The following is a 22,450-nucleotide window of genomic DNA, read 5'->3' on the forward strand; positions in this document are numbered from 1 at the left end:
AGAAAGAAAGAAAGAAAGAAAGAAAGAAAGAAAGAAAGAAAGAAAGAAAGAAAGAAAGAAAGAAAGAAAGAAAGAAAGAAAGAAAGAAAGAAAGAGGGAAAAAAAATCCTAATTTCTTTCCCTGATGGACTAAAGAGTCTTTCCTTGGAGTCAAATTCTGTATTTAGGAAAAGTATTTGCACATTTCACACAAAAATACCTTGTACATGAAGTGCAAGTTGAGATGGGGCCAGATTTTCCAGTCTACCAAACAATGAGGAGCTAGTCACAGTAAGCAAAGTGAAAATATGTGGAAAAGATCATTATATAGATAAGTGGCAGAAGCTGCCCAGTTGAGTTCTAAACTAAGAAGGAAGGAGAACAGATTAATATGATGTTATGAATGTGCTGATTGCAGCTGCCTCTGACTTGTTTCACAAAACTATAAATTAGTTAAGCGGCAGTTTTCCTCTTACTAGGGGAGCACAAGAACAAGTGTCAGACTTTCCACAAGATACACACTGAAGAAAATTAGTTGGTTTTYATTCTGTCTGCACAAACCCAAACTATCTCTTTCTCTACAACTAACACGAAAGTACCATGAAAAAATTAGAATTTTAAATCCACAAAATCAATTAATAATTCCTTACAGCTGGTCCGGGAGGTCCTGGGGGTCCAACACTGTCTTGAGTACAGGTACAAGCATTTGGAAGAGCTGGACATTTTGCTTCATCCCTCTGCAAATTCAATCACAGCTATTACTGTCCTTTTAAAGAAAAGTATTTGGTGACAGCCTGCTTTTTTTTTTTAACAAAAATAACAGAAAGATTCTCTATTATCCCAATTATTTTCAAGTACAGTAGAACTCATAGCTAAAGACTATTTTTAAAATATTYTATGCATGATTTTTCATATTTTCAGAAAATTAGTTTCTCTGCCACAGGCAAACTCGAAATCATACGTATCATGTGTTCAGAACACATTAGAAAATTAGCTTGCATTGCCAAAGAGAAAATTACTTTTTGAAGGCCAGTCTCACAACACACAAAATTTTAAAAAAAGTTAATCCATTCATAATTTCTATGATATCAAATATAACTGAAATAAAAAATATAGCTGCTTTTTTTTCCTAGCACTCCTAAGGGACTCATTCTAGCATATGCAAAACAGGCACAAAACTAATAAATATTAAAACTAAACTAATTGCTAATTATTAAACTAATAATTAAACTATTAAAACAAATAAATATAAAAACTAATAAATAAAATATATAGTATTGTTCACCTGCTTCTCTGACAAGTTTGATTCAAATGTGTTGTCTACATTAGCTATAATGCCAGACTAATATTGGAGTTGTACAATCTATTACTAATATGATTTTTGAACAGTCTCTAGTTCATTTACACTTACCATAGAAGGAAGGTCACAGCATCTGTCTCTGCTAGTCCAAACTGGACTGCACACAATGTCAAAACTCTGGATTTCAAACTGTAAAAGAAAGGCAGATAGCTTCATATCTGGATCAGCTAATGGTACTAGAGACGCTATTTATAAAACCTGGTGGCATTACCAATAAAAATGACTCCTAAGACAATTCCTTTCTAATATGGTTAACATCATTCACATTTTTACTTCCTGTGGGGAACAATAATAACATAAAACATATTTTTAAATAATTTAAACATGAGTTTTTTTTAAAAAAAGGCTTGCTTAAGGCTAGAAGCAACCTCAACATGATAATTTAAACATGAGTTTTTTTTAAAAAAAGGCTTGCTTAAGGCTAGAAGCAACCTCAACCACTGACGCTTGCTCGTATTCTGGGGTAAAAGGTAACGATATAAAGTGACCCAATAACTATTTCACAATACTTAATGAACAACACAGATGAACCTCTACATCTGCAGAATGCCTGCACTCTTCAAACATGAAATCTGGCTGGAGAACATCTGGACCAGCTCTAAGGACTGCAGTCCGTGGGTCATATATTAACCTAGATTCATGTATGAAACTTTCCACTGACATCAGATGGGAATAGTTTTGCAGAAAAGCTGAAGTGGGGACATTAGGGGGACTGTATAGTAAAAACAGTTTTCTCTCTTTTTTATTTTTTTCCATTCTCAGAGCCACAAAGTTTGATGCATACAAGCAAACACACGTGTTCAATCAGAAACTTTTCCACGTGCTATAGTTTGCACACATGGATCAGAGTTCAGACTTAGGTCTTCTAATATGAAGCCTGAGTAACAGCACTGATTACRCATTAAATATAGTGAATCCATCAAGATAATTATGTGCTTGTCATAGCAGCAGTCATTTTTTCATCATAAATTCAGAAATCATAAAGCCAGAAGGGATCACTGTGATCACTTAGTCACAGAAAGACTATTGGACTTGCCAAAAATAAAATCTGTACATTAAAAAATAGATAGGAAAACAAGACAATCTTCATTTAAAGACTTCCAATGATGAAGAATATACAGAAAATAGTTTGAATGAACAACTGCTCTCTCTATTAAAAGAAAAACATTTCCCCTCTTGTCTGAATATCCCTGTCTGCAGTTTTCAGCCATTTGGCTTTTGTTCTTGTAGTTCTGTAATTTTGTTCTTGTAATACTGTCAAGAGAATGACCAAACTTCTCACTTGAGCTAGTTTAACAATACAGAAACTTAGAAGGTTCAAGTATCATACTGGTTTCTCAGCAATTCCTGATCTCTAATCACTTCTTTTTTTTTCAGAAAATGTCGAGTTTGTATTAATAAATGTATTAACGCTTATTGCTTACTGTTGCTGATCTCCGGTCACCTTTCAGAAGTTTCCCAAGTATTTCGTAGCCATCAGTTGTGATGTTTCCAGCCTCTTTAATTGGTTTCTCCAATATTTCATTGCAGTCAATGTAAATCTTAACATTTGATGAAGTTACAACAATATGGACCTGAAAAAAGGGTTTAATGAAACACATAGAAAGTTACCCAAGAGAACATAGATATATATCACTTTTAACAGTATTTCCCACTTTCCATAATATGATTTTTAGTTTSGTTTCTAGAAATTTTGCTTTACTTTAAATTGGGAAGTTGTAAGTTTAGGAAAACCTACCACATTAGTAACTTCTTTAAAATTCCTTGAAGGTCTATGAAAATAAATAAATAAGCATAGCTGATAAGTAATATTAACTATAAAATTTTAATGCAACAATGAACTACTTAAAAAAAARGCTTGTCTGAAAATTGCTTTATGATGGAATAAAAGTCAAAAATAAAAGGAATTTGTGAGAGGAAATGAATATAAGCCTTTCTTGTCTTCTTCTAATGGCTGGGACCACACAAGAGGTTTATGAGTCTGTGACTGCCCACTTGCTAATAGACTCTGTCTGTAGTTCAGAGCACAGATTGTTTCACATCCAAGGATCCAGGGTTCAATTTCCATAGATGACTCAACCAGAGGCATTAGTTATATACAGATGAAAGAAGGGAGCAGAGAAGCCTGCCCAGAAAAAAATAGACAAAATAACAAGAGATGCAAGAAAGAAATTTCCAAGAAAGAAATTTGGTCACAAAAACATATGCCAAAGTAAGAGGAAACACAGAAGAAGCGGAAGAGATTAATTATTATAAACAGAGGAAACTAAGGACAGAGAAAATAATGTTTGTAGCAAAGGGGAGAGTAAGTTGACAAGAAAAAGAGAACAAAATGTTTTAGGAAAACAGTAAACTTTACACAGAAGAATAAAAGAAACTGAGACATGGGTCACCCTTCTAAAATCTCATAGGAAATACAGTGATTTATTCTGCTGTGACTGTACAGGCTTAAATAACAGAGCATGTATGAATAAAACAAAAGGAGAGTCTATTACTCATTCAAAGTGGGCAAAAGATTTGAGGAGGTTGCTGCCATTATGCTAATGAAAGTTATGCAAGTGAATTTCCTACATATCCATGAAAACAGAAGACTTTCAAGACTCCCCAAGCAAAAAAGAAAAGAAAAGGAAAAAAATAACCTGACCTTTATCTGATGTTTTAATGAATCTAATAGCTGATGGAAGAACCTCTTGAGGGAACAGAAAAGTTTCCATGGTTTTATATACCTTATATACTTTATGTATCTTCTATAGAACACATAAAATCTATATAATTTTAAAAATATCAGATCATCAGTAAACTATCCTTGAAGCATGTGTTTATGTTCAAAGGCTGCTGTTATCAGAGCACATAAACCTACAGAACCAAATTGCTATTTGATGACTACTTTTAAAAATTGGCATAAAGTTGAAAGAACAGAAATTCCCTTAAATGTCCTGAGTCAACAATCATTGAACTATCTCTCAAGAATTTCCACAGTAAATATTTTTTCCATGTGGAGCTGTCTCCAAGGCATCAGAAKAGCTTATCTCAAGCTCTCTAAGCATTACACAAATACACTTTATAGGATTTGAATTAAGAATTCTGAAACTACCCTTTTGCTTTCTTAAATTCATTTGCCATCAGTTTAATCCTAGGTGCTCTCTATAAGGGTGTTCTTATTTTTCTAATTAAGATTTAAAACTTTGTTCAAGGTTAACCAACAATTTGTGCTAGGTCAACCAACAATTGAAAAAATAACTGAGTGCATCTGCATTATATTTTGGGATTACAAATCAAACTTCCCTTAAAATGAAGTAATAAGCATCATAGTAAATTGATTGTCATTTATGCATCATATACTCAGTCATCTGATTATGTAACTACTTAACATGCAAATCTTTCTATTGGAATGTTAACAGCTTGCAACAAATTAAACTAATTATTTTTGCATGTGTGCACATTATTCCATTTCCACTGTCACACATTGGGTCTAATTCAGAACGAGGACACCAATTTGAAAAAGCTCATCCAGCAGGGACTCAGCATCCTATATCTATCCAGGGGGAAAAAAAAAAGACTCAATAGAGTCAAAAACAAGCAGTGCTCCCCCAAGTCACTGACAATCTCTTTTAAGCTCACAGCTCATTTAATAATAGCTCTGAATTCCAGCCTGAATTTCATGGGCCAGACATAACTCTGATTCAAATGTGTAACTAATATTAATAGTAAATAAAACATCTGTGCATTTTGTTCTCAACAAAACAACTTTAACAAACATTGTCTCCAATTTCTAATGCACTAGTGTAAAGCATCATTTCTGACTATTTCTGATGTCAGACGTCACTTTGCTTTTATGAAATAAAATATATTTGAGTCTCTCCCTGGACTCTCTAAGACTAAGTTTGACAGACTCCTAGTCTACTGCTAAATGAATCACATCAATAAGCTAAGCAAACTATTATCCCATATGTACATCAACAGAGAGACATATGTTCATTATCAAATTTCTAGGGGCTAACTACCACAAAACTGCAATCTAAAAGGAAGTCTAGTGTGGTAAGCAATAAGAAAGTAGAAGTTGTCTGTSTCCTCAAAACATTCAGTTATAAATTTAATGGCTGTCTCAGGAATTCAGTATTTTTCCTACTGGTATTGCCAGATTCAACAACTTTTACCATAGCTATGCTACGCAAAGCATTCAAGTATGCCAAAGTAAATGTTCTTGCACAGTTAAGGTGCAGTCAAATGTGCTTCACTGAATGAACCAGTAAGTCATCGAACAAAAACCACAAAAATGTTTGACATTTTGGAAAACATCTTCTTGCATTTAAAAAATTTGTCATTTCTTTGAAATTGCATGGTAGCAGAAATTGCACAAGTACCTTTTGAAATGTGGTAATCTTATTTTATCCTCTCTTTTTCAGCTAAAATTACTATTAACCTTTACTGGGAGCTAATCAACATGGCTGATACATAAGGCTTTCCCAGCACATGAGCTAGGGAGTCCCATGATGTTATCATTAGCAACATGACTCATACAGCAATCTCAGTAGTCACTCTGGAGAGGGTCCAGGRGAATCTGCTCTCAGCTACATGGTGTAAGATCCTAAAAACATCCATTTAAGCCAGGGCTACCCCAGTAACTTTTAATAATATCAGAATGTGAACTTTAGATTCTTTTCTGAGGAGGGAATTAGCTCACTGTAGTAAGGAGCACATGCGTGGTTCAGTTTTGATTAAGAAATACTCTCATAACCCAGAATTCACAATTCCTGAGCTTTAGTGTGTTTTGCTAATCACTGCTACTCTATACTATTTATCTTTGCATTATTTTCCAGTTTTAAGTATATTTAAAAATGAAAATAATATATATTTCTGGGCAATTATTTTCCCTTTAATTTCATGCTTTTCATCAACAAGCATAGAAAGCACTTAATTGTAATTACAAGTGTTGCTGGGATTGAGGGTTGTTGTCTGTTTGATCTGATTAATAAGATCTTTATTTTAAACATCATCAGAGAATAATGTGGGCTAATGTAGGTGTAATCAAAGCCCACTCATAAATACCAGCACAGAGTTAATAAGTGTTTTTTCATGTATAGAAAGAACAGCCATGAAATAAAATTTAAACATAAAAATAATTGGACATGACCTAGGAGTACTTTGGGGAATTACCCCATTTTTAACAGATTCTGAAAATACTATCTTCTATAATACTGAGTGATTTTTGTAGTCATTAGTGTTTTAAAGAGATTAAGTCACAGCACATTAGAAGGCAAGCAGCACCTTCCACTGCCTTCAGCTATGGCAGAGCTCGGTGCACAATGTGCTCTCCAGAGTCAGCAAGTTGGCAGAAGCAACCTCTTACTGGTATCCTTAAAGGAAAAGATATGCAGGAGAGCATATCATAAAGAAAACAAATGGTACAGTGCAGCCATATTTAGTCATCAGAATAAAACTAAGCTAAACAGAAGGGAGATAAGGGAAAACACGAGCATATGCATTTCAACTGACTGAAAATGTTGTGATGGCAACTCACCTTCGCTCTTCCCCTAAACATCAATGCTTAATGCAGCTGGAAAATATTTTCAAAGTACATTTGGTCTGAATCAAGCACCTCTCAATGGCTTCCCTTTAGGGAAGCAAAGCTGGCAGGAACAATTTTTCATAATTCAATGCATAAAATTATAAAAGCAAGCACAAACCTATCATTATTTCATGTAAATGCAGTAATATGTAAAGATTTCACTAGTCCATCTACATTTTGACAGTTTAAAAATCTAGTAATGCTTTACTTAAAAAAACACTCTAACAAAAACATCTTCCTCAGTTCACGTAGAGCACGGACACCATTCCTAATAAGCAAGAATGATGGCATTTGCATGTCCATCATTTTGCATATTTAGTACATAAAACAGTGATGCTATATAATCATTTCACCTGCTGCTTTGAGAGGTTTTACATGTGCTAGTGCTATCAAATAGGAAGGATAAGGTACAAAGCAGTGTACACTCTAGCAGAAAAACAGCTTAAGTAAGTTGCAGATGGGAGAATAGAAAACAGATTCTTTCCATTTTATTGATCCATTCCAGCAGTGAAAACGATTTTTTTTGTCAACTATTCGAGCCTAAGTCCTGTAAAGAGCACATATCCACCAAATACCACCTAATCTGTGAAACCAAACTTTTAGATCTCTTCACTAATGGCACAGTTATGAACTGCTACATTTTAAAAAGGTAGTGATAAAGATAGATATCCTGATGCCTGATGCAAGCTGGAAGACTAATCTAACTCAAGATATCATAGAATTACAGGATGGTCAAGGCTGGAAGGCACTTCCGCAGATCATAGAGTCCAACCTCCTTGCTCAAGCATGGTCACCTAAAACACATTGCACAGGACTCTGTCCAGAAAACTTTTGATTATCTCCAGGGATGAAGACTTCATAACCTCTCTGGGAAACCTGTGTCAGTGCTCTGTCACCCTCAAAATAAAGATTTTTTTTTATGTTCAGATGGACCTTTCTGCATTTCAGATAGCTTCCTGTGCTATCTCTGGACACCACAGAATCAGAGAACAGTTGAGTTTGGATGGGACCTCTAGAGATCATCTAATCCAACCCTCTGCATAAGCAGGGTCACCTGTAGTACGTTGCCCGGGATCATATCCAGGCGGGTTCTAAATATCTCCAGAGAAGGAGATTCCACAGCCTCTCTGGACTGGACTCCAGTGCTCTGTTATGCTCACAGTCAAGAAGTTCTTTCCTCAAATTCAGGCAGAGCCTCCTGTGTTTCAGTTTGTGTCTGTTCCCTCATGGTCATCACTGAAAAGAGTCTAGCCTCCATCTTCTTTACACCCTCCTTTCACATATTTATACACATTCATAAGATCCCTCCTTCAGTCTTCTCCAGACTGAAGAAGTCTCTCAGTCTTCCCACCTCTTTCACCTTTCCCACCTCTCAGTCTTCCCCTTTATAAGAGATGTTCCTGTCCCTTAATCAATTTAGTAGCCCCTCACTGGATGCACTCCACTAGCCCCATGTCTCTTTTGTACTGGAGACCTCAGAACTGGACACAGCACTCCAGGTGTGGCCTCATCAGCTAACGGGCAGAGGGTAGGATCATCTCCCTTGACCTGCAGACAATGTAATCGAGGATCTCATTCACCTTCTTGGCCACAAGGCACATTACTGGCTCATGGTCAACTTTTTGTCCACCAGGAGACCCAAAACTGTCTCTAAAAAGCTGCTTTCCAGCAGGTCAGCCCTCAGCCTGTACTCTACATTTTATTTTACTGTATTTCATGAGGCTCCTCTCAGCTGATCTCTCTAGACCATCCAGGCCCCTTTGAATGGTAGCACAGCTTTCAAGTATTAGCCACTTCTCCTGTTTTTGGATCATCTGCAAACTTGCTGAGGAAGAATTCTATCCCTACATCCAGGTCACTGAAGAATTTGAACAATACCAAACCCAGTATAGACCCTTGAGGGACACTGCTAACTACAAGCCTCCAACTGGACTCCACATCACTGATCTCAATCCTCTGAGCTCTGTCATTCAGCCAGTTTTGAATGCACCTCACTGTCCACTCATCTAGCACTTCTGAGCTTGCCTATGGGAGACAGTGTCAAAAGCCTTGCTGAACATCTRCTGTTCTCCCTTCATCTACCCAGAAATGTAATGCCAATAGATCATGCAATCCATTATGTGTTCTTCCTCATTGCTGACGCTTCGTCGGTCAACAGAATATTCTCTGCTAAATGTTTTGGAATATTTTATACCCAGTAATTCTAAAGTCAACAATATGCATGTATTATACATATATAATGCATTTTGTTTGTTAAACATATAAACATTCTTATGTATTTTCCAATCTTAATCTTCTTGCCTTCATCTACACTCTCATAACTGCTTACTCTCTGTGATCTTATCTTCCTCTTCTCTGAACAATTTCAGATCATTGCACTCCCCTCCAATCTTTTCTCACAATTTTCTTTTCCTCTTTTCAAGTTTATCAGTTATTCTTCCTCTTTCACATGTGAGGAATGAGACTACAAAATCTCATTCAGATACTGCTCTCCACTCACACAAACTTGACAAAAATCACCTCTTATGTATGTTGGGTTCAGACTAGACCTTTAACTCACTAAACAAAGAAAAGCTCCATCTTCAGAGATCTTGTTTTATGCAATATATAAGTCTGAATTTGGCTTCTGCTTGCTTCTCTTTTGTTTCAAAGAACAGCACTTCAAAAAATAACATCCACACTTCAAAAAATAGTATTCATAATTTCAATCCTTTACCTTGTGGAAGCTTCCATAAAAGATCTTCTTTATTTCATCATTATCAAAAGTTACAGTTTGAACCTCTCCCCTTGTATCCTTGTTAAAGAACGACAACACTTTGCTGGCAGCTACAACAAATAAAGATAGTACATTTCATTTCAGATGTACTAAAAAAACCTTAACATAAGATACACTCATGGATAAAATATCATGTAACCACTCAGTTGCGTAAACATGGATTATAGATGACTTTACAGGACCATAACTGCATAAATGTACATTCCTCTGGCTTTAGAGGTAATAGCAAAGTCAAAAAGTGGCTCAGTCAAATCTTTCTTGTTGAATAATTAATTGAAGTGCAAAGTAAAAAAAATCTTGTAAAATAGAAAACATATAATCCCTTTTCCAAATGTTTTGGGTTTGGAAAGATTTGGAAAGAATGCATGAAAAGTAACTTTTTAAAGTAAAAATTTTCTGTTCAATAAGCATAATCATCCTTACGATCAAGCACCACTCCAACTTGTGGTTTGTAGTCTCTGTCTGTAATCTGCCAAATTGCGAAAGGCTCATTGGGTGATTCTGGCAGAAGGCGGAATAACATAATGATAGTGTAAGCCTGTGGCAGTCCCTCTGGGTGAATCTCCCTGCAAAGAGAACATGAGGACATTTTTTTTTCTTTTACATCAAAAGCACAAGGAAAAAAAATAAATGAGATCATCATTTGCTCTTTCTCAAAGAGATAAGAGTAATGGAGGATCACAGTATTTAATAGAACTGACCATTTTAACTACCCCAACATAGGGAAAAGAATTATGTTTTAAAAATCAGGTTGTGATTTCTTAAGAGGAACCCAAGGCTTATCCTTGCATTCATGATTATAAGTATGGTTATGGAAACAGACATTGTGACCAAGAGGTATACCACTAGATTTCTCTTACTCAAACTACTTCTGTTTTTTTTTTCTTTAAAAAAATTGAAAAGAAAGACTGCATATTAACCTCCATAACCACACTTAAGGATTATAGGTCCTTGCAACCTTACTCCATTTGCCAAATACAGTAATTCAGTTAGGGGATAAACCATCCCACAATGATGACATCAGTGTGCTTCCTACTGAATTATGATGCCTCTGCAAAAAGTGGAATTTATCCCTCCAAATTGAAACCATTTCCCTCTGGCAATGCGGAGTTCTTTGTATTAAAGAGGCTGTTGTCCAATGACTTCAGGCCAAACTGCTCATTATACTCATTATATAACACTTGAATGACTATGAATGGTTAAGAAGCATAGTCTTAAAAAAAAGTAAAAAAAGAACAGATCATGAAGGAAGAAAAGGAATTTAATGAGAAAAATAACATAATATTTGGAGTATTTTCCTTGGAAAATACCAAATAACTGCATCTTTTGTAAAATACTAATGCTGTTAGCTATAAACTCTGTTAATCCTTCTCCAACTACTTACCCTAAGTACAAGTCTTCCAGAAAAACAGTTTAACAGATCACTTACCGTACTGGCTGGCTGACAAAAGCATTTTTATGGAGCCTGTACGCTACATAGCTTGGGAAAGAGCCTGATTCCAGTGATACACCTTGTACAGAAGCAAAATKCTTCTCTGTTAGGTTATATGAATCCAGCATCTTGAAGCCTTTAGGAAAAGGAGAGGAAAGAAAAAAGAAATAACTGCAGTGTTACCATGAGATATGGTACAAATGAGCCTATGCCAAAATATTAGAGACAGCTCCTTACCAGGTGAAGTATATCCCTCCAGGTAAATAAGAGGACAAGCTAAAAGAAATAAAACAACATGTAAATTCCAACTGAAAAAAATCTAACTGGCAAGACTTCAAAAGGGCTTCTTATTAGAAAAGCTACACTCTTACTAATTATTAACAGTTTTTGTTACACTTGTCTTTCTGTGTTCTGTTCTGCAGCAGATGAACTGTTAAAATCTTTACTCACTACTTGAAGTAGGATACTTTTTCCATCATGAATTGCATGGAATAATAAGTGAACCTCAAGAATGCATTAAGAGTCTAATTCATAAGAAGAAATGGGCACAATGATACAATCTTTCCACGGATATTTAATGAATGAGTCAGACTGCATATTAGCTGTCAGATTCAGAAGGAAAAACTGAAGACTTATAGGGCTTCTCAGCTGCCTGCGGATAAGGCAGTAAGGGTGTACATAGTTGCACATGACAGGCCTGAGAATTTTTCATTTTTTGCCGTAGAAGGATTTCACATAAGTAAACAAATGGACTTTAATTTAGATAATTTTAAAACAACATCATATGCTTCAGCTGCATATCAGCTGCATGTATCTCAGCTCAGGAGTCTTTCTGGTAGGGGAGAGCCCTAGCTTGTCCCACAACACACATTAGGCATTATTCGGCTTCCTCTTTAAGAGAAGTTCTTAGTGACTACCAATCCTTCCAGTATGTGAGACAAGATTACATAAACTATAAGAACTATTTCAAATTAAAAATAACAGCCTCCTCTCTCAAACCATGTGCAATTACAATGCAACTTATTCTTTCTATATCAGCGCTTCTTTTAATGTGTTGTAAATGGGATGACAACTGTAACACTACATAAGCAAATGTACTTGCTTAGGAATAATGGAAAAACTGCCTGTTACTCACTTGAGGTAGCTGTCTCRCACACAAAAGTGAGGAGGTTATCTTGAATCTTTTCAAAGGCATCAAAGTCATCAACAATAAATACATGACGCTCACTGGGCTTGCTGGCAATCTTGGCCAGCTCATTGTAATCCACATCAGCCACACCAACCACAAAGACACTGAAACCTGTAAAAGTAACACTTTTAATGCAAAATGTAGTTAATACACATTATGATTTTCCAGGCCAATATTTCACGAAACTTCTCTGCCATTGATTTTTCAAGCTCCACCAAGTCTTGTACCTGACTTTCTTTATGAGCATATATTCTGGACATCCTTTCACCTTATCAATATTCATGAAGGATTAAAATGATTTTTGCACCTTTCTTTCAAAACTTTATCCTTCTTCCTACACTGACTGCTGTTGGCCTGACTCCAATATCCCTTTGATGTAAAATGCAAAATCTTCTCCATTCTACAGTATCTTAAATTCAAAATCTCTGTGCACAATACCTACAGTTATCTTTTAGCTCTTGCTACCTCCTGCTTTTGATGTTTCTCTCTTTCCCTCTCTAGTTCCTAGAATTAGTTTACCAATTTTTACTTTTGAAGTTAACAATGAGTTTAAACTAGCGGTCTAGGCTCCCTTTACAATCAGCACACAGAGATGGATTTAGAATGCAGCTAATCTTACCTCCCAAAGATCCTTAGCTCAAGATAGGAGAAGCTGTGTTCTGTAGATACCTATTGCTCTCTATGATGACCACAAAAGGACCCTAGATGATGAGCTCAAAGCAGATCTCTAGTAGTTAGATATTTGAAGTAAAATGAGAAGMATCTGGTCCCTAAAAATTAATCATATAGCAGCAGAAGTAAAGGCATAATCTGCTTCTTTGTCAGCACTATTTTCCTCATCAAATCTTTATAATAGCTTCTACTTGCCTTCTATATCAAGTTTTAGCTTCACATTATCTTCTAGCCTTTACAAAATTGTATCTCTGACTCCTTTCTTTCTTTCCTCTCTTCTAACTATTTCTTCATTTGGTAATTTTTATCCTCTTTGCCACACCACAAAACAAGGAATGAAAAAAACATCACTGCAGAATTCAACACTAAACAGTAAAATCTCCTACAAAAACCCAGCAACAGGAAACTGCACAGACTAGCTAAGTCAAAACTAAAGCAAGCATATGTTCGCAAGCAGCTGTCATAGCAGTAATTACGTAATAGATATCCACAAATGGAAAGATAACAAAGGTAAGATTGTCTAAATACAAATTTAGCCTGAAGAAAAATCAAATATATGCATATAAAATGTGGAAAAAATAGTTAGTCAGCAATACATCATAAAAGAAAATTAACAGCTGTTCTTGAAGTCTAACTGACTATGAATGAACAACAGACAGTGTTCCAGAAAAGGCAAAAGTCATTCTGGGGTGTATTAACAGACATATGTRAAAGATGGGACATAATTATTCCTCTCTATCTGATATTGATGAGGTTTTGGCTGAAATACTACATTTAGTGCCGTGTACTACATTTAAGAAGCAAAGAAACTGAAGCCAGTATAGAGGATAGCAAAAATGACAAGGGGTTTGAAAAACCTGATCAACAGAGAAACTTGAAGGAAATGGGATCGCTTAGTCTAGAAAAAGACAGGATGAAGATAGGAAATGATAAARGGCTTCAAATATGAAGACCTGTTACCAAGTGGATAGTGATCAATTGCTTTCCTGATTAACTTAGGACATGAAAGGAAGAAAGGAGTTTCATTAGCTTCAAGAAAAATGTAAGTGGGACGTGAAGAAAAGCTTTTCAACTGAGTAAGAGTAGTTAAGCACTGCAACACATTACCTAGGGAKATTGTACGGCTTTCTTTTCTGAAGAGCCTAGCCAAATTATAAATAATATAGATAGAGTTGATTAATTCAATCCAGAGAGACAACTTGTGGTCTAAGCCCTAGAAGTCTGTGATTTTTTAAGGGAGCACATCATCATCATCATAGTCAGGGATTTGAACTCCAGCTGGTTCACATACTAAAATGCAGAACTGCTGAGTGATGGCAGAGGAAGGACAGGTACTTAGTCACACATAATCCATTCAGGAAGTCTACAGAGAGAGTGTAAGGTTTCTCAGGTTGCAAGGCAATGAAGGAGTCAATTCAATAATAGATCCTTTAATTCAAGCTCCTCTAACTTAGACCAACTACAGCTTAAAACTCAAAAAGGAAAAAAAAAAAAAAAAAAAAAAGCCCAAGCCCAGTATCTCAAAAGCACCAGAAAGGAGTGCACTCGATAATGATCATGGGGTCCACACAGCAGGAGGAGAAGGAAGTGATGAAGTGATTGAAAGTCAGCTCTGCTAAATGGTATGCAAGAGGAATTCCTGGAAAGCCTTCARAAGCCGGATCCACTCCCAGAGAGACAGAGAAAGAAGCAAGTCTGGCCCAGGGAATCTAAATTCTTAAAATAGTTCTGAGCCATTCCAATCACACATCTCTGAGCGCTGAAGAAAGCATTCCTAAACACCTGAAATACCATTTTTAAACTGTATTGCTTAACACTTAATGAAATGAAACTGTGAAAGAGTTGAGTACTGTGAATTGCTTACCAGAATGCTGTATGACTGTTGCTGCTTTCCTCACCTCATCCTGTGATCGACCATCTGTGACAACAACAAGTACCTTGGGAACGCCTCGCCTCATGCCACTCTCCCAAGTCAAGACCTTTTCTTTGATAAATGTAAGGGCTTTGCCTGCAAAGCACACAATGAATAAGGAGTCAGTCATGTCGTCCACAGGAATATAAAGCCATTACTTTACCTTGAAATGTATGGTGGTCACAAAACTGAAACTCAACATAAAACCTAAACCTTCTGCCTTGCCATACGAGGATAATGAGGTAGTTTCCAAAAATAATTTATAGAAAAGAAATTATAGATGAGAGTTACCTGTCCGTGTATTTCCACCTCTGTACTGAATATTTTGAAGAGCTCCAAGGGCCTGGGCTTTATCATCAAATGTATTCAGTTTAAATTCAGATTTTGCCTCATCACTGTACTGCACAAATGAAACCTGAAACAGAAAGTATCAGTGTTCAATCTCATATTTCTGTTTTCTAGTGAAATTATTATTACGGAATATTAGTAATCATTAAATAAGTATTTTTTCACATATATATGTATATGTGCACATATACATATTTATATACATAGATATTCTCATAGCTGTGTACAAACAGTAGTTTTTTCATTCTTTTTCCTTAGTGGATAAATATGGTAAGAACTTAAATAGGTATGATTAATTGTATGCTATTATTACGATGAAATATATAGTACTTATTCTCTGCTTCAGAACAGGTGTACGGTGTCTACAATACTTTATCCATTTTTTTAAGAAATGAAAAAGGATGTCTGTGACAAAGCAGAGTATGAAGGGTCCCTTTTTCTTAAACATAAGTCTAAAGAGTTAAAGATGGGGAAGCAAAAATCTAAAGATATGCCTGGCAGATGAAAGGTTTCTAACCAAGGAAATTGTATCACACCTGCAGGTCATTGTAATGGCCCAGAAATACCTTTTAAGTAATTGTCTCAAGTCTCATGTTACTCACTTCATCTAGTGAAACAGAGAGATTTATGGGACCSTAGGCAGCACTTTCATTCAACTTCCAAATGCAGAAGAAAAAGGATGATGGTGGGAGGCTTACTGTAAGAAGCTTCCTAAAAATGTATTTTTAGGAAGCTTAAAAGGGCTCTGTCAGAGAGCTCTCTCAGGCCCATATATCCTGGAATTCTATTCCTCATCAGCTATTACTACTTATTTTTTAACAATGCATTAATTCATTCAGAGGACTAACTTTTCCCCATACTAACACAAGGCCCACTGTGAACCCATTTTGTCTCTTTAGTGTGATATGAACTGACCTCTGGAAATGCCTATCTCAAGGCTACCAGACAAGGCTAACGAGCCAGCTGAATTTCTTCTACACACAAGACTGTCTTATTGAATTAAGAGATTAAAACATAATCCCAACTCAGAATTTACTCTGTCCTTGAAACGGATTTCTGATATGACACAGATGAACACTAATTCATAATAATTAGGCAGCTTGCCATATCACCACCCCAGGTTCTCTGCCTATAAACTCCTTCAACTTCTGTCCTTCAGAAAGAAAACTTCTCAGGACATACTTAGTTATCTTTGTATTTACAGGGCACCCTATCTACTTCATATACACTAACACATGCACACATGCATACACATTGCATTTTAAGGCGATCTACCACAAAAAAAAAAAAAAAAAAAAAAAAAAAAGCAGTTCTAAAGAAAGGAAAAATCCGCTGTAATTCAGCTTCATCTATATTTTCTCTCTAAAATGCACTCAAGAGGAATAAAAAACCTACCTGTATTCCAGCAGGATTAATCAAATCAAAGGCGCCTACTGTATTAAATACAAATTTCACTACTTTGTTGAAGTTATCATCACCAATACTCCAGGAAGCATCAGTCAAGAACACTATGTCTGCTTTGGCACCTCTACATACTGAAAGACAAAGAAAAGGAACATATGCATACTACAGTGGAATAAAGAGAATTGTTTCGAAAACTGAAAATTCAGGAATATTTAGTAGACTTCTATTATCACATAATAAACCTGGCAGATGGCTTATACCCATTACAGATACACTTATTAATTTGTTTAAACTAAAATTTGACCAAGAAGCAAATAAAAATGATTCAAATGCTGTTTTTTTTTTTTTTTTCCTGAGCAATCAATATTAAATATGTCTTCTGCAGGCATAGGTCACAAATGTGTTTCCGAATCCATAAACACTATGATTTTTCCCCAGATGTATGCACCTTGCTATCTTAACCCATGAAAACTCTACAGCGAATGGATAAAATTAGGAGATTGGTCTCAAGCTTTATTACCTACAAGGTTGTGCCAGTTTTTCTATTTCAGCTTATTAAAAAGAAAAAAGAACTAAAACCTGAAACACTGCAGCAACTATGTAAAAATACTAAATAAATCTACAAACATACCATCTCGAGCTGGAGGGATTGTAGGAGGTGGAGGAGGTGTYGGCGGTGGTGTTGGTGCCTCTGTAGGTTTGAGAACTGAAAGAAAATATATTTTGATTCTATATAAATTCCTTCATTCAAGAAAGCTCTAGATTATATTACTGAAGAAAGAACCAAACCCTTTCTCACTAACCCATAAAATGTTCAATTAGCAAAGAAAAACTTCACAAAGGTGCACTATTTCATTGTGACAGAGGAACAACTTTACACAAGCTGAGGTACATCCTGCTCTTCCTAACCACTTCCTGGTTTTTCATCTAAATGAGAAGAAATCCTCGGGTTGAGGAAGTTCCTAAGAAGTTCTATCTTTCCCTCACAAACTCCGGTTGACATTACCATCAAGATTACTTGACAGCACTGAAAGGCATTTTGAAATAAGACAAGTTTTACAGCTCAAATAAGAAAAGTTCTGTAGCAAAAATGTAAGGTTCACAGTATTGGTTATGTACCTGTGCGTTCCCTCAAAGACACTGGAGGTCCCTCAAGGTTGGGGGTCTGAACAAAGACGGTAGCATTGTAATCGGTGTCTGGTGAGAGGCCAGTAAAACAATGGCTCGTTTCTGATCCGCGTACTGTGATTTCTTGTCCTCTAGATCCTGTTAAAATAAAGCCCAGTTAAAGAACATCAGAAGTCTGTACTTTCCTTAAAAGTCTCTCTGAACTAAGATTTTGCTGTGAGAACTCTGCAACTTGAAGCATCCTGGAGAGCAACAATTTTCCACTCAGACTGCTGGTAACTTCTGGTTATAGTCTTCCACCATACTAAATACAGTGTGCTGCCACTGAAATACATGTATGTTCCCAAAAAAAAAACAAAGACAAAAACTTACCATCAGCTGGATTTAGCTTCAGTCGATAGGAAGTTGCTGACCGGTGAGCCGACCATCTAATACAGAAAGTATCCCAACCTACTTTGTAACTTGTTAGATCTGTGACATTCAAATATACTGCAAGCAGAGAAAGAGACAAATTACTCTGTAGTAAATAGTATGTAAATGCATATTAAATGATAAGGTCAAAATGAAAATTAATTTAGCAGTGCTAGCAGTGATTTTTGGTTTTGTTAATATTTATAGGTGAAAAAAGCAATTCTAGTCAAATTATTTTCTCTTATGTCCTATATATGTCTAGCTATTTACAAACACCCAAATGCTGATACCCTTCTCACATTAGATAATATCCCATTTTATTAATTCAACAGCCCAGTTTATGATTTTTTTTTTTGCATTAAGTGGAATTCTTATAAAATAAGAGACATTGGAAAAACATAATCTGTCTCATTAGATTTACTACAGTAAAATAAAAAGAAAATTTATTGAAAAATTACAAGAGTCAACAGAAGTCAACACAAATGACTACAACAAAATTATTTTGACTTACATGTAGTGCCTTGATCTGTCAAAGGTATGCTCATTCCTGAATCATACTGGGCATAAACATTCACATCATATGTAGTACTGGGAGACAAGTTATGCAGGGTATAGGAAGTCACTTCTCCAACAAAAACCTCCATTGGATCATTTGAACCTTGATTGAAGAGAAATATTGCGGAAAKACAGAGGAAAAGGCTCATGATTAGATAACCTAGGAAATTATCAGTCCTCTTTTTTGCTAATCTTGCTTACTTTTATTAAAACAAAACAAAATCACTTCCTAAATAATATATAATTTCAGCATGTTAAGATGACTGAACAGAACACATATAGCTTCACAAGCTATTGTGCAATATCGTTTTTAATTCAATTTCTAGAAAGGGATATTTATCATATTTTCTCTTTAAAAAAAATATTAAAAGGTCCTTAATACCAAAGAAGCTGGTCAACACTCATCTCACATACACCAGTCCACTTTCTCAAAAAGGCAAGACATATTAATGAGTGAAAAATCAAGTCTGGACCAGATTAAATCTCAATTATATAATTTATTCTCTGTAATTGAATGCATGCAACACAGTATTTGATAGATTGCACTTCTAATGAAATAGTGATAATAAAAAGACTTACATTTGCATCAAGGCCAGTAAATAATGGAAATAAATAAATTATCACTAATGTTTCCACTATACATGTGATTTCTATTCTGAACTCCCAGAATAGACACTAGTCATTCACTATGCTGGAAGTTCTCTCTTTTCAATGAGTATGTTTTCTTACCAACTGGTTTGTATACAATCTTATAGCCCAGAACAGGGGATGGTGAAGGATCCCAGGAAACTCTGAATCGTGTATACCATTCATCAGATATATACATGTTCTGAGGAGGAAGCAGGCCAACTGAAAAAAGAAAACAAACAAATAAACAAATAAACAAACAAAAAATTAATTAGACTCGTAACTATTTTTCAATTGCTATAAGCCTACAGTGTAACTCTAGAGGGAAAGAAAGGTCAGAAACATCACTAGCATAATGAGACTTTAACAATGTTACAGCACCCAAGCAATCTTCATCTTAAATTTAAAAAGAATATAGAGTATTAAAACAAATTACCAGTTCTTCCATTTCCAGTTAGTTGTCCACCATCTCCATCTTCATATACTGCYACAACAGTAATTTTATATGGTGTATCTGACTGCAGCGGTTGTAGTATCACATTATTTCTTATACCAGGAACTGTTGTCTAGAACACATAAGAGAAAAAGAGGTTAATAATGTACACAGTATTGCAATGACCAGTAATGACAGCAACTTGTACTAAATATTTGTTCAAGACTTCACATTCTTTTTATTATTCCATCATCCAGATTTCAGTACTGTTCCCTCTGGAAAAGAGCGAAGTGGTGATGATGTGTTCAGAGACAGAAAAAAGGAAGAATAAGCTTCTGAAATGAGGTGGGAAGACAAAGCCATCCACACTGCTCATGGGTTGCATTTCTACTTCTTCATTATCCTCACATCAGGATATCACTTTCCTAACAGAAACATCAGAAACTCTGAGAAAAAAGCCCTAAATATTTTGATACCAAAGAAATGCCTATTTCTGCCTTCAACAGTCTTCTCATCTTCCTATTGCATCTACACACTATGCTCCCTTCTAACAGAAATTTAGATATAATCAAAAAAGTGAAGCTGCTCCATTAAAAGGCCATATAGCATTGAAACTGCAGAAGGTATCACAAAGCATGTCAAAACCATACCCTAACCAACATTATTTCATTATTAGTTGACAAAAAAAAAAAAAAAAAGAAAAAGTTATTTGAGACCTGCCATTATTATGAAGTGTCCAACATTTTCCATGAATAAGATGTGTGTGTCCAAAACACACCTTTCCACTGAAAAAACATCAATTTCACTACAGAATTTTCAACCAGTTAATATCCATCRTGTCCTACACAATGTTGTTTAAGCAATAACAGCATTTAGGTAGTGCTCTACATGTTGAATTTTGGCTGGTGAAAGTTAGCAGGAATTCTGCCATTGATCTGTATGGGATATGAGTTTGGCTTTGCTATAAACATTCAATGGATTTTATAAATATCAGATTAAACTGCAGGAAATTAAACACAAACACTTCACAGTGAACACTTCAAAAGCAAGCTAGATCTCGAAATGAAATAACCACTGCTTTCTTASCTAAGTCAACTTAGCCAACTCGCTTCAATTTATAAAATGCAGACATATTTATTCTGTATTTTAGCACAATGACTTCATATTGAATAGAATATGAAGTAATTGCTATATACCATGCAAAATGTTTTAACTAAGCATGAGAGGTAGGTTCTGCTCAAAACCTTCTGACTGATGAAGTGACGCACACTTATTTTACACACAGTTTAGTACATTAAAATGTTTATACACTGGAACATTGTGAAACGAACTGTTTTAGACAAATCATGGCTTCATTAGTGACTCTTAAACACTAATGACCAAACCTATAAAGTACCAATGTGTACTATATGTACTATAGGTATCCTTGTCTTTCCATAGCCTAAGCAATTGAATGAAAACATCTCTATGCTTATTAAGGAATTACAGAGCTTACGTATTCATCAATGGGATCTCCCACAGTGGGTGAATAAATGATTCTGTATTGCTGGACTGGTCCATCAGCATGGTCCCATTGTACAGAAAGGCTGTTTGTGGTCTCATCAAATACCCGCACATTCCTTGGCCCACTGCGAGGCACTAAAGAAAGAAAATACAGAAGCCTACATAAAACACAATTTTTCAGTCCAGTGTAACTCTCAYTGATTCTAGCACTGCCCAGGAGCAGAAGTTAAGAAACCCAGAATAAGCATATGCAGGCAGATTTAGTAGATAGTACAGCTGTACCTGAAGGTCTCAAACAGAAATAGGGCCTTAACTAGTACTGAAACAATATGGAAGGGAGAAATCATTGAAGGCACATGGAAAGTCAGGTTCTACATAAAGAATCTGTTACATTTGCCAACTGTAGATGTGCAGATATGTGGATATAACAGAGACAGCATTCAAGCAGCAAAAGAGGGGTGGCATATGAACATCATGGACAAGTTCTTAACATGCTATTTCTTGAATTAATATGGAATACAGCCAGCATACTCAGGTCTTGAAAGCCAAGTTACCACGAGAGGTTTTGAGTTTAGGTAGATCCAGAGAAACAAACATTTGGGGAAATGTACATATGCAATTGTACAGGCACAATGCATGAGGTACAATAATTTTATTTGTTGACAGCAAATTCTACCCATCTTAGTGGGCCATTTGTTTTCAGCAAGACAATTATATATTTAGCTGCCATTAAATTTTAAAGTGCTTTTTTTACACCCTCAAACATGCAAACTGAAATTAGACTTGTTTAACAGATGATAGTGAGTTCAATGATCACATATGCCACAKCTGCCAGACAACGTAACAACAGTTCCCTTCCAGAAAGGCCTAGGAACAGTTTCAACCATAATTTATTTGCACTGAATAGCTTACACTACTTGTCATTTCAACCAGCTTTATAAASACCAAATCTATATAGATTACACATAGGAAGTACTGTCTCTTACATGTTCTTCCCTGTGCTTCACTTGGATTTCCTTCTCCATCCGCGTACAGAGCTATGACATTTATTGAGTAAGCTGTGTCAGGCGTCAAGCGCTCCAGCATCACATCACGAGTGTTGGCTGGTACCACAATCTAAAGTGGAAAAAAAAAATAAAAGCATATTCATTT

The 22,450-nt window shown here is 35.7% G+C and overlaps 1 protein-coding gene across 1 annotated transcript in view; it reads right to left on the minus strand.

The window, feature by feature from the left end:
- Window positions 1-22,450, minus strand: part of COL12A1 (collagen type XII alpha 1 chain) — a 92,440-nt gene that overhangs the window by 17,003 nt on the left and 52,987 nt on the right. Inside the window, exons 36-54 of the mRNA XM_026051259.1 lie at window positions 22,285-22,414; window positions 21,291-21,433; window positions 19,799-19,928; window positions 19,465-19,584; window positions 18,692-18,838; window positions 18,142-18,258; window positions 17,761-17,907; window positions 17,273-17,347; window positions 16,633-16,772; window positions 15,181-15,304; window positions 14,842-14,985; window positions 12,252-12,416; window positions 11,354-11,392; window positions 11,114-11,252; window positions 10,108-10,250; window positions 9,625-9,734; window positions 2,764-2,913; window positions 1,391-1,468; window positions 630-716 (exon numbers count right to left, since the gene is read on the minus strand). Coding sequence (XP_025907044.1) covers window positions 630-716; window positions 1,391-1,468; window positions 2,764-2,913; window positions 9,625-9,734; window positions 10,108-10,250; window positions 11,114-11,252; window positions 11,354-11,392; window positions 12,252-12,416; window positions 14,842-14,985; window positions 15,181-15,304; window positions 16,633-16,772; window positions 17,273-17,347; window positions 17,761-17,907; window positions 18,142-18,258; window positions 18,692-18,838; window positions 19,465-19,584; window positions 19,799-19,928; window positions 21,291-21,433; window positions 22,285-22,414 — 2,328 coding nt within the window. The remainder of the gene's footprint in view (window positions 1-629; window positions 717-1,390; window positions 1,469-2,763; window positions 2,914-9,624; window positions 9,735-10,107; window positions 10,251-11,113; window positions 11,253-11,353; window positions 11,393-12,251; window positions 12,417-14,841; window positions 14,986-15,180; window positions 15,305-16,632; window positions 16,773-17,272; window positions 17,348-17,760; window positions 17,908-18,141; window positions 18,259-18,691; window positions 18,839-19,464; window positions 19,585-19,798; window positions 19,929-21,290; window positions 21,434-22,284; window positions 22,415-22,450) is intronic.

Source organism: Nothoprocta perdicaria, unplaced genomic scaffold (genome assembly GCF_003342845.1).
Source record: "Nothoprocta perdicaria isolate Ctin4 unplaced genomic scaffold, notPer1 scaffold_74, whole genome shotgun sequence".
Lineage (NCBI taxonomy): Eukaryota > Metazoa > Chordata > Aves > Tinamiformes > Tinamidae > Nothoprocta > Nothoprocta perdicaria.